General features: G+C 37.9%; 1 protein-coding gene across 1 annotated transcript; it reads left to right on the top strand.

Moving 5' to 3' along the window:
* Positions 1-375: 375 nt before the first annotated feature.
* LOC133538950 (peroxisome proliferator-activated receptor gamma coactivator-related protein 1-like) lies at positions 376-13,678 on the top strand. Its single transcript, XM_061880903.1, has 11 exons — positions 376-573; positions 3,981-4,085; positions 4,174-4,317; positions 8,384-9,959; positions 10,037-10,090; positions 10,412-11,090; positions 11,170-11,373; positions 11,462-11,519; positions 11,609-11,730; positions 11,812-11,963; positions 12,830-13,678. The coding sequence occupies exons 1-11, from the start codon at positions 391-393 to the stop codon at positions 12,922-12,924; spliced, it is 3,372 nt and encodes a 1,123-aa protein (XP_061736887.1). The 5' UTR covers positions 376-390; the 3' UTR covers positions 12,925-13,678.

The raw sequence follows: 13,678 nt of genomic DNA, 5'->3' as shown, positions 1-13,678 counted from the left end.
CAAACAATATTGTATATGATATCTGACTCTTGTGTATTATTCTCTATTCTAATTATTAATTATTTCAGCAGAAGCATCTGCAACACTGGCCTTGCGTTTATTTGAATCAATAGCAAAACTTGTAGTACCCTATCGCCCAAAGTGGAAATGTAGTGCCGTCAATTGGACGCTAGATGTCACTGTTACGCCATGAAAACAACCACATGTATTCGAATTGAGACGTATTGGTAAATTTTCGTGAATTAGAGTATCTTATTTATTATAACATGAAAAAATACGTTATCCGAAAGAGATTAAAACAATCATCCATTGTACTTTAACAAAGTAGGAGCCCTAAATTGATAGTAAACTATCACCGATCCAGGATCAGATTCCTTGTCTTCGCCTAACATGTTACGCGTACCAAACTGCTCCCAGGTCAGCCTCCTCATTTCGCGCGCTGCCGGTGACCACGTGTCCCGGCCTGCCATGTCTACCATGTGGAGCGGCAAGATGGCGTCGCAATGGAGATACATAGACGAGGCTTTAAATGCCGGCAACGTCGACTTTGCGAGCACCGTCAATCCGACCCAGGTACCGTTTTGTCATTTAAGCTTCTCGGCTGCTTAAAAGGTAGACTAGAGCGGGTTGTGTTGGCCATGATAGCTGTTTCACCGCCACATGCGCGAGTGGCCACACGTGGCTGTGGGCAGAAGGACATCAGTGATCTTAGTTGGAGCACAAGTTGTCTATTTTGTCGTCGTGGGGTTATCTCAAGTCTTTATTTGTGCATATTGACGCTAAGGATATCCCATGCGGCATGACTATGTTGCTGACAGTAAAACAGAACAGGATGTTCTTTCTGTTCAGCCATTCTTTTTCGCCACAGCCGTCTCTGTCCTTCATCTTTTGCTTCTACAACTGCATTAAAAGCTACTTGGACTCCATTATTACATCAATCGTATAGCGTAACATTTCAAACTTGTCTAATCCAAATACACACAATTATACTATATGCTCGACGGTTTTGATACAGGTTGGTATTTAAATGTAACCATTTTAACATTTAGTGTCGCCATTGTGATGAAAATTGTCTCACTTTCTTTACTTCCGGTTGAGTTTTTTCATGGTAACTCGAGGAAGTCGGATTGATTCAACTATCGATACCGATGTAATGCTGATATCCGATCGATACTAGCAGAATCAGTTTTGCAGCGCTCTTTAACTGGTTTCGTTGTATTGTGCAAATATAGTGTATATAGAAATACTGGTTAGAACAGAACATTTTGATATCTCCACACTGTGTTTTATTGTTACCGTATGTCCTTGGATTGCCGCCAGGGCGCTAATTCCTTTAAAACCTCTTCTCACTCCTGCGCTTACCAAAGGCATGCGGTAAAAGTAAGCATGAGCTAATTATTTTAAAACCTCTTCTCACTCCAGCACTTAGCAAAGGTATGCAGTAAAAATTTAAGTGTCATGTAAGCCTGGACCTTAAATCCTACTGAATAGCTCTTGATCTTCTTCCCTTAATGCGATTTCAAATTACCGGTATTGAAATCAGCCTCCTCCATTTTGAAAATGATGACAGGGGAAGTGTCACTCGTGACGTCACGAGTTTGACCAGGCGGTAATACTAAGCATGCGCTAATTATTTTGGGAAGTGAGTTTGACCCGGCAGTAATTCAAGGCAGGCGCATACTATATGCCCTGCAGCAATCCAAGGAAATATGGTATTCGTATAAGATGTACTTGTTAACAACTAAATGTGATGACAAGTATTTTGTTTGCTTAAATTCATTAAATGATATTGACTAATGTCCAAGTATCAGTACTTGACATTACAGGTATTGAATTGATGCCAACATTTGCAGTAACTTCTAACCTTTGCTGGAAACGCCTGTGTCAAATGTTATTGGTAGCCTACTAGTATCCATCCATCCATCCATCCATCCATACATCCATTTTCTATCGCTTGTCCCTTTTGGGGTCTCTGGAGCCTATCTCAGCTACTAGTATAACAGCATGTAATAACCATCTCCATAGTTTGTCTTGTTTAGATTATTAAACCAACAAAAAGACAGCTAAAAAAGTAAAATAATATTGCCTTGTGTCAAGCAGGTATCGGATTGTTACCAACATTTGCAGTACCTTCTAATCTTTGCTGGAAACACCCAGGGTTTCCCACACATTCCTTTATTTGTGGCGGCCCGCCACGAAAAAATTAGGGCCGCGACAAATGAAAAAATAAATAAATAAAATAAAAATAACAATTTTTATAATTTTTTTCCGGCTTTTGACTCGCTCGACCGCTCATAGAAGCAATGGGACTCTGTCTGTAAATGGAGCTTGTAGGTACATATTATATAAATATGTACGTAAAGTGTTGTAATTGTATTCCAACTCCGCCTTCTTCTTGGTTATCGCCGCCGTTGCCGTATAACAGCAGGTAATAACCATCACCATAGTTTATCTTCTTTAGATTATTAAACCAACACAAATGCAGCTAAAAAGTATAATAATATTGTCTTGGGTCATGGACAAAGCAGACATGCTCAATTTATGAGCTTAAGTTGGTATCGCGTAACATTTTTTAAACTTGTCTAATCCAAATACACACATTTAAACTTTATGTTCGACGGTTTTAATAAACGTTGGTATTTAAATGTAACCGTTTTCACGTTTAATGTCGCCTTCGTGATGAAAATTGCCCCACTTTCTTTACTTTCGGTTGGTTTTTTTTTTTCATGGTAACTTGAGGCAGGCAGTCTGATTCAAATATCGATACCAAAGTAATGCTGATATCCGATCGATACTAGCAGAATGATTGTTGGTGGTTTGCAGCGCTTTCTAGCTGGTTTTGTTGTATTGTGCAAATATAGTGTACATTTAAATACAGAATATTTTGATATTGCTACACTGTCTTATATTTTTAATGGTATAATATGTACTTGTTAACTAAATGTGATGACAAGTATTTTGCTTGCACAAAATCATTGAATGCTGATATCCAATTGATACTAGCAGAATGATTGTCTGTTTTGCAGCGCTCTCTGGCTGGTTTTGTTGTATGGTGCAAATATAGTGTACATAGAAATACAGAACATTTTGATATTGCTACAATGTTTATTGTATATTGTTAATCGTATAATATGTACTTGTTAACAACTAAATGTGATGACAAGTATTTTGTTCATTAAATGATCTTGACTAATGTCCAAGTTGAAAGTATCAGTACTTGACAATACAGGTCCTTGTATGTACATGGTATCGAATCGATACCAGCCTTTGCTGGAAACACCTGTGTCAAATGTTATTGGTAGCTTACTAGTATAACAGCAGGTAAGGACCATCACCATAGTTTGACTTATTTAAATGATTAAACCAACAATAAGGCAGACAAATATTGTATTTGACTAATGTTGAATGAGCTGTGTTGCCAATCTATTACGCACTATAAATCGACCAAACTGACTGTTACTATTAAGTTAAACTAAATAAGTATAATAATATTGCTTTGGGTCATGGACAAAGCAGATATGCTCAACTTCTGAGCTTGGTTTGTCGGTTTCCAAAGTTTGTTACATGAAAGTAATCTTAGATTAAGCGTGTTATGATGCCTTCTGAGTAACCCGACAGGCATACAGTAGGTAGCTCAACCTGTTTTTGTTTATCAAGACAGGGTGCATGCATTCACACCAGTCATCCGTTAATATGTTTAAGATCAAACATTTAAAAATAGTTGATTATAGTCATTTTAGTGTGGTACGGTTAGCGTTCATGTCATTTTTGGCCTAGTAAAACAAACTAGTTGTTTACGCTATAATCTAAATACAGCGTAAACAACTAGTTTGTTTTACTAGGCCAAAAATGGCAAGTGTGAGTGCACCCACATTCTGTCAGAGTGAGACGTTTTTCAAGTAATTGCAGAGTGGTAAAAGAGGGGAGATTGTAAAGATGTTTACTCTCTTACATTCATATCTATGTCCACATGTTGACAGATTGGACCATACGGTGGTGACATAGGCGGGGAGGACATGGACCAACAGTCCTGTTTGGATCACGCCATCTTGGCCATTTTTGAGGACTCCACTGTCTTATCAGAGGTCAGAGTGCAAATCCGTTACATGCAATGATAGCTTTGATTCCATTGGATTGTAACATTTTCCTACTTTCCTGTCCTTTGTCCTGCAGGACACAGAAAACGAGACCTTGCTCTCGGCATTGACTCAAATGTTAGACTGTGTGGAGGATGACGTGGGCAGCGCCCTCTCTCCTTTTGACACTCTGCCAGACACCAAGCTTCTCACCTATCAGCCATGTGGGTTCAGGACGAAGGTGGGTGCACTAGCAGTTAGAGTAGTACATCGGTGTTTAGAATTGTATCTCTGCCATGTGCCAAAAGGTCAGGGTAAAAGCAAATCATACTAAAAAATTAAACCATTTTTTGCCATAATGAATAACGTAAATCCATTTATCCGTTCCAGACAAAAATATAAATACATATTATAGAGAAAAATGATTTGGTTTTATATGCAGAAAATAATATGAAATGCTCATAAATGATGAATGGAATATTGAACATTTAACGTCCCTTATACCGTAATTTAAAGCGGTCTTAAGTTGGTTTTTTTACATCTAAAACACATCCTTGTGGTCTACATAACATGTAATGATGGTTATATGCTCAAAATTTTGCATAGGTTCCCGCTGCACTGGCAGTATACTTGTGGCAATAGGGACGTGGCTGGGGCAGGATCAATATGACTATATAATTTTCATAATCAGCAAAGATGCGTATAGTTTCTTTTAAAAAGGCTAAAAAAAAAGTTGTACATATGTTTTTAAACAAATCTGTGTTAATAGTAATTATTATAATCATATATATTCATATTATATCATTTTGCTCTATTTTTTTTATTTGTTGCTGCTTTTATTCTTTTTCAAACATGTTGAAAAGAGAAACTGGAAATTGTGATGTATCATGCTGTAATTGATGCATGTTCGAAATAAACCGTATTGTACAATGTAAAACAGGCCATATAGCATTGGCGGCTGTTGGCCTTTCTTGTAAGGAAAGCTAATTTTTAGCTACTCTCTAAACAAGAGTACAGTATAGTCTCCAATAAAAGATATAAAGATGCTAGATTTTACAAAAAATGTCACTCACAGGGTTGTCAAATTCTCCATATCATCTCAACGGAATGAAACTTAAACAATGATCTGGCAGTGGTGTATATTTCAAGATTGCTGATTTGATCATTTTGCTGTAAATCAAAAGGGGATTCAGCCTCAGACAGATCATCCAATCACCATGCGGAACCCTGGAGTCCAGGCGAGGCCAGGCCCACTTCTCATTCAAGATTGATTGAATGAAAACATTCAAACAGGGTTGCCGCTGGGCATTAAAAATTATCAAAAGGATTTTGCGAAAATTAAGGCCTTAAATACCATTAAAAATCATTAAATGCAATGTCCAGAGGAATTCAAAATGTAATACAATTGTAGGACTTAGCCGATAGTCAATACGTCAATCCATCAGAAACGATGAATGAAAATGAATTTATGAACGTTGTGATCATAAAAAAATTGCTACTTCTGTCTGTGTGTTTCTTTTATTCATCTGTGGCTTTAAAACTGGATACTCGAGTTCTTGTAAGGTCCGAAAGCAGGAAAAGTGCTGCCTCCATAGCAGCAACTCCACTGGACGGCAAAATTGAATGGCTGTGGGGGTCCAAACTTTGCTTTTTTTGGTCACTGTAGGCGAGTAAGCCTTAACTCTGACATCATGTCATGTTAACGAGGAAGCTGAGCTTGTTTTATTCGCAACTCCTTCATTTCAACTGTTCTATACATATTATCTAACTTGGCTAACATTAGCAACTCTCGTGACGCAGCCACCACATATGGTGGCCTCGGATGGTTTAAAAAGCCTGTTCTCACAAGACACCACAACCTATTTTCTGACATTCCTACAGTAAATGATACATATATTAAGAGTTCATTCAGCTTCCTGACTTTATACATAATTTGCTGTCTACTGTACCCATTTAAAAAAAACTGAGAAGGTGTAAAATACAATCTATGCAATATGTAAAATTTTCCAAATAATCTTTCCATGACTTGTATTATCTTTTAAATGTTTAACCCTTGTATTATTTTGGAAACAAATGACATTGATTATGTTGTGGGTCGTTTTGACCCGTACTGTGTAAATGCACTCAAAACAGTCAAGAAAACAGGTTAAACCAATAACAATTTTATTTTAGGTTATATAAACATTTAGAAAAGTGACATACAATACATTTTTTATTCCAATTGTATTATGTAAAGGGTCAATTTGACCCATTTCAGTTCTTGTGTTGATCAAAGTACTGGTTATCCTTTCTTTTTCTTGCTGAAATCTGGTGACTTTTCCTCATCTAGGGTCATGAACTGGTGTGTAAATCTGGACACTTTGTTGTGTAGTGGAATGTTTGTGCAGAGTTTGTATAGAAAGATGATGTTGCGAATCATTTTGACCCAGGCGCTTTAATGTAGGTAAATAGCTGTTCAGATCCAAAAATAAACATGTCTCCTTGATGTACTTTTTACTTTGATGTACAATTGTTTGTATTTTGATTGTCTCTGAGACCCAGAGCCAGGTGTGTGAAGAGAGGGAACTTTCTCACACTTGTCTTTGTCTCCTCAGATGTCATCCTTCTGGAGCTCATTTTTGGTGAGTTTGTCAAAGAGATGACATGAGAACAGTGACAAGGACAAGTGTGAGAAAGTTCCCTCTCTTCACACACCGGGCTCTGGGTCTCAGAGGCAATCAAAATACAAACAATTGTACATCAAAGTAAAAAGTACATCAAAGAGACTTGTTTATTTTGGCTATAAACCCACATGAAAGCGTCCGGGTCAAAATGACCCGCAACATCATCTTTGTATACAAACTGTGCAAGATATTCCACTACACAACAAAGTGTCCAGATTTTACACACCAGTTCATGACCATAGATGAGGAAAAGTCACCAAATTTCAGCAAGAAAAAGAAAGGATAACCAGTAATTTGATAAACACAAAAACTGAAATGGGACAAATTGACCCTCAACATAATAGAAGGGTTAAATTAATCATCTATATGTGTAAACATGCATAATTTGCATTCCAAGATTTTAATTTATTATTCCATAAAACCTTATAACTATTTATAAAAAAATTGTATCCTGATTAAAACATTTATCCTCCAACTTGTAGCTATTATAAGGCATATTTTCAGAGGATATTCATTTTTACAGCATGTTTTATAAATATAAAATTTAGAAAATTACTTTGAGGAGCCACATATTGATTAACTAATTCAGAATTGGCTGTCTATTTAGAGGGGTTTAGTCCAGTTCTCCTTTAATCTTTTTAACTGAAGGTATAGTGTGACGATTGACAGGCGGAACCTTTTTATTGGCTATTGTCTACACTGGATGCTACTACCAAAAAAAAAAAAATATATATATATATATATAAATAAATTCTCAGATGAAACAGTCCTGCGAGCCAATTCTAATTCACTATGTAACAGTTAATGCAAACGTTTCAACTATTTAAGATTACTATTGTCAAATGCTTACAATTGTCTGTATACGGACAATTGTAAACTTTTGACTATATATAATATAATAACCACATGGGGTGGGACATGGGCATAACATTTTTTAAAGTGACGCAAAAAATGGCATTAAAAACCATTACATTAGATTTGCTGATACTTGCAGAAACCCTGTCGAAAAATGGCAATATTGTTGTGGGATGAAAATCAATTGTGCTTATAATTTACTTACATTAATTAACATGCTTTCTGATTTCTAGGGCAATACACCCCTTGGCACTTAGGCCTACCCTTAACCTTGCAGGATAATTGGGGTACCACTTGCTTGGTGTGAAGGTGCAAAACTGAGGGCCAATGGCTAAAACAAAGACTAAAGGTGTAAATTGGGATTAGCTTCACGGTTTCGCTACATGTTATTTCTTTAATTTAATATAGTTTTTTACTTTCTTGATCGAAGTGCTAGTTTGTTACAAGTAATGTTTGGCCATCTTATGTAAACTGGAATGCAAATGAAAACCGTGGAAATTGAAAAACGAATCAGTAGGGTGTATGTAAACAGAGATATTGCTATATTTTAAATGCTTCTCAAAATGAGTGAAGTTGGTTTTCTAACATGAACAACACATTCATGAATATTCATCTTAGGAAAACGTTAAGAAATACTTTTTTACTCACTTTCCTATCACACATCAGTTATTTTATTTGCCCAAACAAATACTTGTAAGAGCAAAAAAAATAATTCATACGAGTCAGTGATTACTTGTTGCACATCAGAATTAATACAAAAACTTTTTTCCTATCTTCATTTTTTTACAGGATGAAGCACCTTTCAATGACAAACCGAGAACAAAATCAAAATCCGCCAGTTTGAACCGAATAACAAAGAGCGACGCAGGCAAAGAAGAAAAGAAGGAAGCCGTCAGACTGCTCCCAGTGTCTCGAGAACAAAGTCAGACATTGTTTCCAGCGCAAACTAAGACAGCAGATAATAATGTGGAGGTCTTCACATCCTCTTCCCTGGTCAACCTGGTAAAACTCATGCACCCTTACTGCCTTGAACTGCATGTGGAGGAGGAGGAAGTGGAAAAGGAGCCACATAACGCAGCTGGACCATCAACTTTGTCCTGGGACAATATGGAGAGGAAACACACAATATTTTCCCAGGAAGAAGTATGGAAGTATGAGAAGCCCACTGGAGACAGTGATGAAGATATACATGTTGTGTCTGATGATGAGACACCTCTAGGAGGGACAGAAAAGGATGTAAGCCAGGACAGTCACACCCTGTTAAAAAGTGCTCTACTGAATGGCGACTCTTCCAGACGTTTGTTCCCCATGACAAAGAAAAGCGTGAGCTTTGGTGCGGTTCAAGTGGTTTCATTTGATCAGTCTGTGGAATCTCCATTTAACCTGAACAATCTCCCCAGTGTAACCACTGCAGATATATTAAACGACTCTGAAGCAGTGCAAAGTCCAGCTGATCAACAACCTGCGGAGTTAACTACAGAAGTCCCTATCAAGGGTGAAGAACCACTACTAAAAAGAGAAATCAAAGCCAAATCACTAAGCCTCCAAGAGTACAGGCAGTTGCGGCAAAAAAAGCAGCCTCTGGTGGAGAAGCAGGGGAACAACACCACCAAGTGGCCTTCCCTTTCTGAGCCCCCCAAAGAACTGACACCAATTCTCTGTTCACATGGACAGCGACAGAACCTCCGTGGGATAAAGTCTAAACTTCATCGCCGGGACCTTCCCAGACTCAGCACTTCCGAACCCCAAAATACTCCTCACAAAACATATCACACACCTCACCCAGTAAAGAAGATGAGACCATTTTCTGTAAGGTGTTGTGGATTCAATTCCCTACAAACTGAAAACTTTTCACCTCAAAGTCCACTTCCGGACAAGCTCACTGAAATTCCTGTTAATGGACCTGTACGCAAAAAAAGTCTAGTAAACATTAGAACACTGCGCACAACTGATCCCCCAAACCCTGTATTACTCCCCTTGTCTGTTACACAAACACCGGCCTCATCCAGTCATCACTCACCACTGTCTAATGTTGAATTCACAGTCCCCACAATACCAACATTCCCTGTTGAACGTAAGTCATTTCCAGGGGTTGATTGCAAGTTAATTGAGACAACCACACCGTGCCCCAATAAGCTTAAAAACAAATCTAGTTCAGAGTGCAGGAATCCACCAGGCATCACTGTTCCAAAGATTTGTCAGTTAACTAGTCCAGATGCATCAACTTGTAAAACCATGCCATCACACCACAGTCAGCCAGTCAAGAAGGAGTTTCCTAAGGTTTCCCCTACATGTTCTGCTCCTGAGGTACGGCTACCATCACTGCAGCTTGCAAATACAGAGACAAGTACTGCAGCTAAGTCAGGTACTGAACAATAAGCACAAATTATGAAATATATGTGATCAATAAAAAATATATATTGATGTTCTGTTCCATTATAGGGATTGAAGCCCCTGATCTTACAAGTTTGTTGGAACAGTTTGAAGAAAAACAAGGTAAGTTATCACTGAAAAAAAAACCTGTAGTTTTTCACACTTTATTTAGTCACATTGGAAATTATTTTATTATTTGATAGATGGCTAACAGACAGTACACACAGAGAGTAAGTGCACAGGTGGCCTAAAAGTCATATTTTTAATAATCAATTTTTGAAAAGTTTGCATTGATTTTGATTTCTAATAAGTAAGAATTGCCATTAAAAAAAATGTCCCAGCATATATAATAGACAATTAAAAAGGTCAAGCTCCCAAACCTGAATTTAATGGTTTTTGGATCAATGTGTGTTATATGACCTGTTGTCATTGTTTATTCTGCAGCTAAAGAGGATGAGCCACTTCCTGAACTTAAACACATAGACAACACTGGAAATATTGTTGAAGATAAATCTGTCAAAGATGTGCACTTAACAATACCAAAATCTGCCACGACTGTGCCAGATCTCCAAAGAAAGTTGGAACACGTGAAAATCCCTGAGCCGCTTGGCACTGAAGTCGTTCTCAGCACTCAGGACTCTAATAGAAAAGTAAGATGGAGAACTTCTCGATCCAAGGCCATAAAGATCATTGATCCGCGTCCTTTGCCATGCAGGAGGACAAACAATTCAGGGCTTTCTTCATCTTCTAACACATGTTCCTCAGTGACTTCAGATCATGACTACTGTATGCCTCTGCCTACGCCCACTCCTCTCAGGAATATTCCTAAAACCACTTACGATGTTAAGGAGACCACCTCCTCTGTTGATTACAAGGAAGCTTCCATCAGGACGTTTGACACGGCCATTAAGGCTGCTGATCAGAAACAGCAGTCCTCCTCGTCCACACACACAGATCCATTGTATGGAGGCGCTCCTTCTTGTACGCCACTGACACCTCCACCCAGCCCACCAAGCAGAGGACGAGAGAAGAGAAAGTACCGAAAAAGATCACCTCTCTTGCACAGCTCCCGTTCCTCTTCATCATCCTCCAGCTCAGCATCCTGCTCCCCAAAAAGACAAAGGTAGTCAGATAGTTCCTCTCTTGGTTGATAGTTTTAATGCATTATGTCATTTTCAATACATGTCTCTGGGTGTTCTCAGGTTCAAACACACGCGTTCTGGCAGAAGATCTTGGTCGTCATCCCCTTCTCCCTCCGTCTCTCGTTCACCGCCTCGTCCACACAAACTGTCTTCTGCACGGTTAAGATGCAGCAGGTCAAGATCCCGATCTTGGTCTCGTTCCAGGTCTAGGTCTTCGTCTCCTTTCTCACGGTCTTGTCTTAACAGCAGGAGAGACGTTTACAGGTTAGTCTGATAATGGGAATTTTTCCTTTTTGGCATTCAGGTATAAAAAATATTACAACCTGTGATGTTGCTTAAACCCTTTTAACAGAGTGTCCCACAAGCTAAAGATGGAGAAAGAAGCAAGGATTCAGAAGCTAAAAGCTATTGTGAGTTTATTTTTACATGTAAACTTTGAGTATGTTTGTTGCGCAGCTAACAAGCACAATTGCTTGACATGTAAATTCCTCTTCAAAAGGATGAGCGCAGAGTGGTGTACATTGGCCGCATCCGCAGATCCATGACTCACGATGAACTCAGAGAGCGCTTCTCTCAGTTTGGAGAGGTGGAGTGTGTGTCGCTGCATTTTAGAAATAAAGGGTAGGTACACAGTGAGAAAAGATATTTTTTTATATACTGTATGTTTGGTAGGATTAAAATTCTACATTTTTGATTCTACAGTGACCATTATGGCTTTGTCACATTCTACAACATGGAGGATGCTTTCGCAGCCATTGATAACGGAGGAAAATTAAGAAAGCCTGATGAGCTGCCATTTGACATCTGCTTTGGTGGAAGAAGACAGTTTTGTAATTCAAATTATGCAGATCTAGGTGAGAGTCCACCAAAGTACAGTGGCAACACGGTCCTCTCTGTAACTTCAGAACTTCTGATTTGTTCAAATTTCCAAGACATTTTCACATATAAAATTATTAAACTATAAATAATTTTACCAGGGATAAAGCATTGCCATCATAAAACCTTTACAGGCAATTTTTTAGGTATTTTTTTAAAATATGAAGTTTTTTTAAGTATGAAGTAAGACATTAAAACTGAACACTATCTTAACCTGAAAAACAGTATCAAGGGACACCTGACACATCTCATTTTGAACAGTCTTAACTAGGGGTATGACAACATCTCATGTCACGAGATTAAAACGTGATGGTATTTTTTGTTTACAGAAAAGCTGTCTTGCGAAAAGAATTTAATAGAACACTTCAAGCATATTCGTCTCACATTGAGCAAGTGATTGGAGCCGCACATTAAGTGCTTTGCGCACACATGAAACCGAACAGAACTATCTACAGAACTCTCCTTTGTGTGAGTTCCACATCCAACACATGGTGTGTGTATTTCCAATACGGCTAAAATGTCAATCATGGATGTGAAGACTCAACAAAAAAACAACCCAGAGACACTGGATTGCTTCCCACAGCAGCAAGATGCTACTGCAAGCAGCCCAGAGATAAAACAATACACCCGAGTCAGTTACTCCGTTTCCATCCACTTAAGAAGCAATGAATTAAACAGAGACAGAATTAAATGTGGCTCAATTGAGGAGAAAACATCTGGGCTGTACTCTGTACAGTCTCCAGCACGCTAGTGGCGAAAGATGTAGACCGTTATAGAATTTACCATTACTTCTTTCTAAAGAAAATTATTCATCATTATTCTTTTGTTCAACGTTGTTTCTCAGATGCAAGCGAGGATACAGAGCTGTCTCCAGTTAACAGGTTCCAGGAGCTTGACTTTGATTCATTACTCAAACAAGCCCAAAGAGGACTGAGGTAGCAGAGCTGCAAGAAAAGAGAACATCATCGACCTCAAGAGATTTTTGCCGCATTTATGTAACAAACTTTTGTATGTTTATTTTTTTTATGTATCAGCGCTTTTTGTACTTTACTCGTTATGTTTAGCACTCATCACAGAAATAATGGAACAAACTGAAATTGTTTGTCTCACTCTCTCTCTCTGTCTGTCTGTCTGCCTGCCTGTCTTTCTCTCTCTCTCTCTCTCTCTCTCTCTCTCTCTCTATACATTCTATACATAGATATACATTCTATATATATATATAAATGTTTTTTATTGGTTCTCATTTGTTTTTGTTTTTTCAGCTCTGTATTTTCGTGTGAATATTTTAAACAGTGAATTTTTGCCTGTGCTATTTTCCATTTCTAGACAGAAAGGTTTACTGTTTTTAAATTTACATAACATACAGTTGTGATCAAAATTATTCAACCCTCCCCATAATTTTGGTGTTTTAGCAAGTTGGACATTTATTCCGTATTTTGTTTATAGTCATATCAAATAAAGATGCATTAAATAGACAAATGCAACTTAAATTACATTATATTTTGTAACATACCAAACAGTGTCATTTCTCTTAATATCTCATTGACAAAATTATTCAACCGCTTGAAGATCATAACTCTTAAGAACAGAATTTGAATAAGGTCTTTTCAATCAGGTGTTGAAAACACCTGTAGATGTAATTAAAACCATAACAAGCAACAATTAAACTGATTGAAAAAGACTGTGACGCTCA

This window comes from Nerophis ophidion, linkage group LG20, assembly GCF_033978795.1.
Source record: "Nerophis ophidion isolate RoL-2023_Sa linkage group LG20, RoL_Noph_v1.0, whole genome shotgun sequence".
Taxonomy (NCBI): Eukaryota; Metazoa; Chordata; class Actinopteri; order Syngnathiformes; family Syngnathidae; genus Nerophis; species Nerophis ophidion.
Note: the sequence above shows the minus strand (reverse complement) of the source record. Positions and strands in the feature narration are given on the sequence as shown.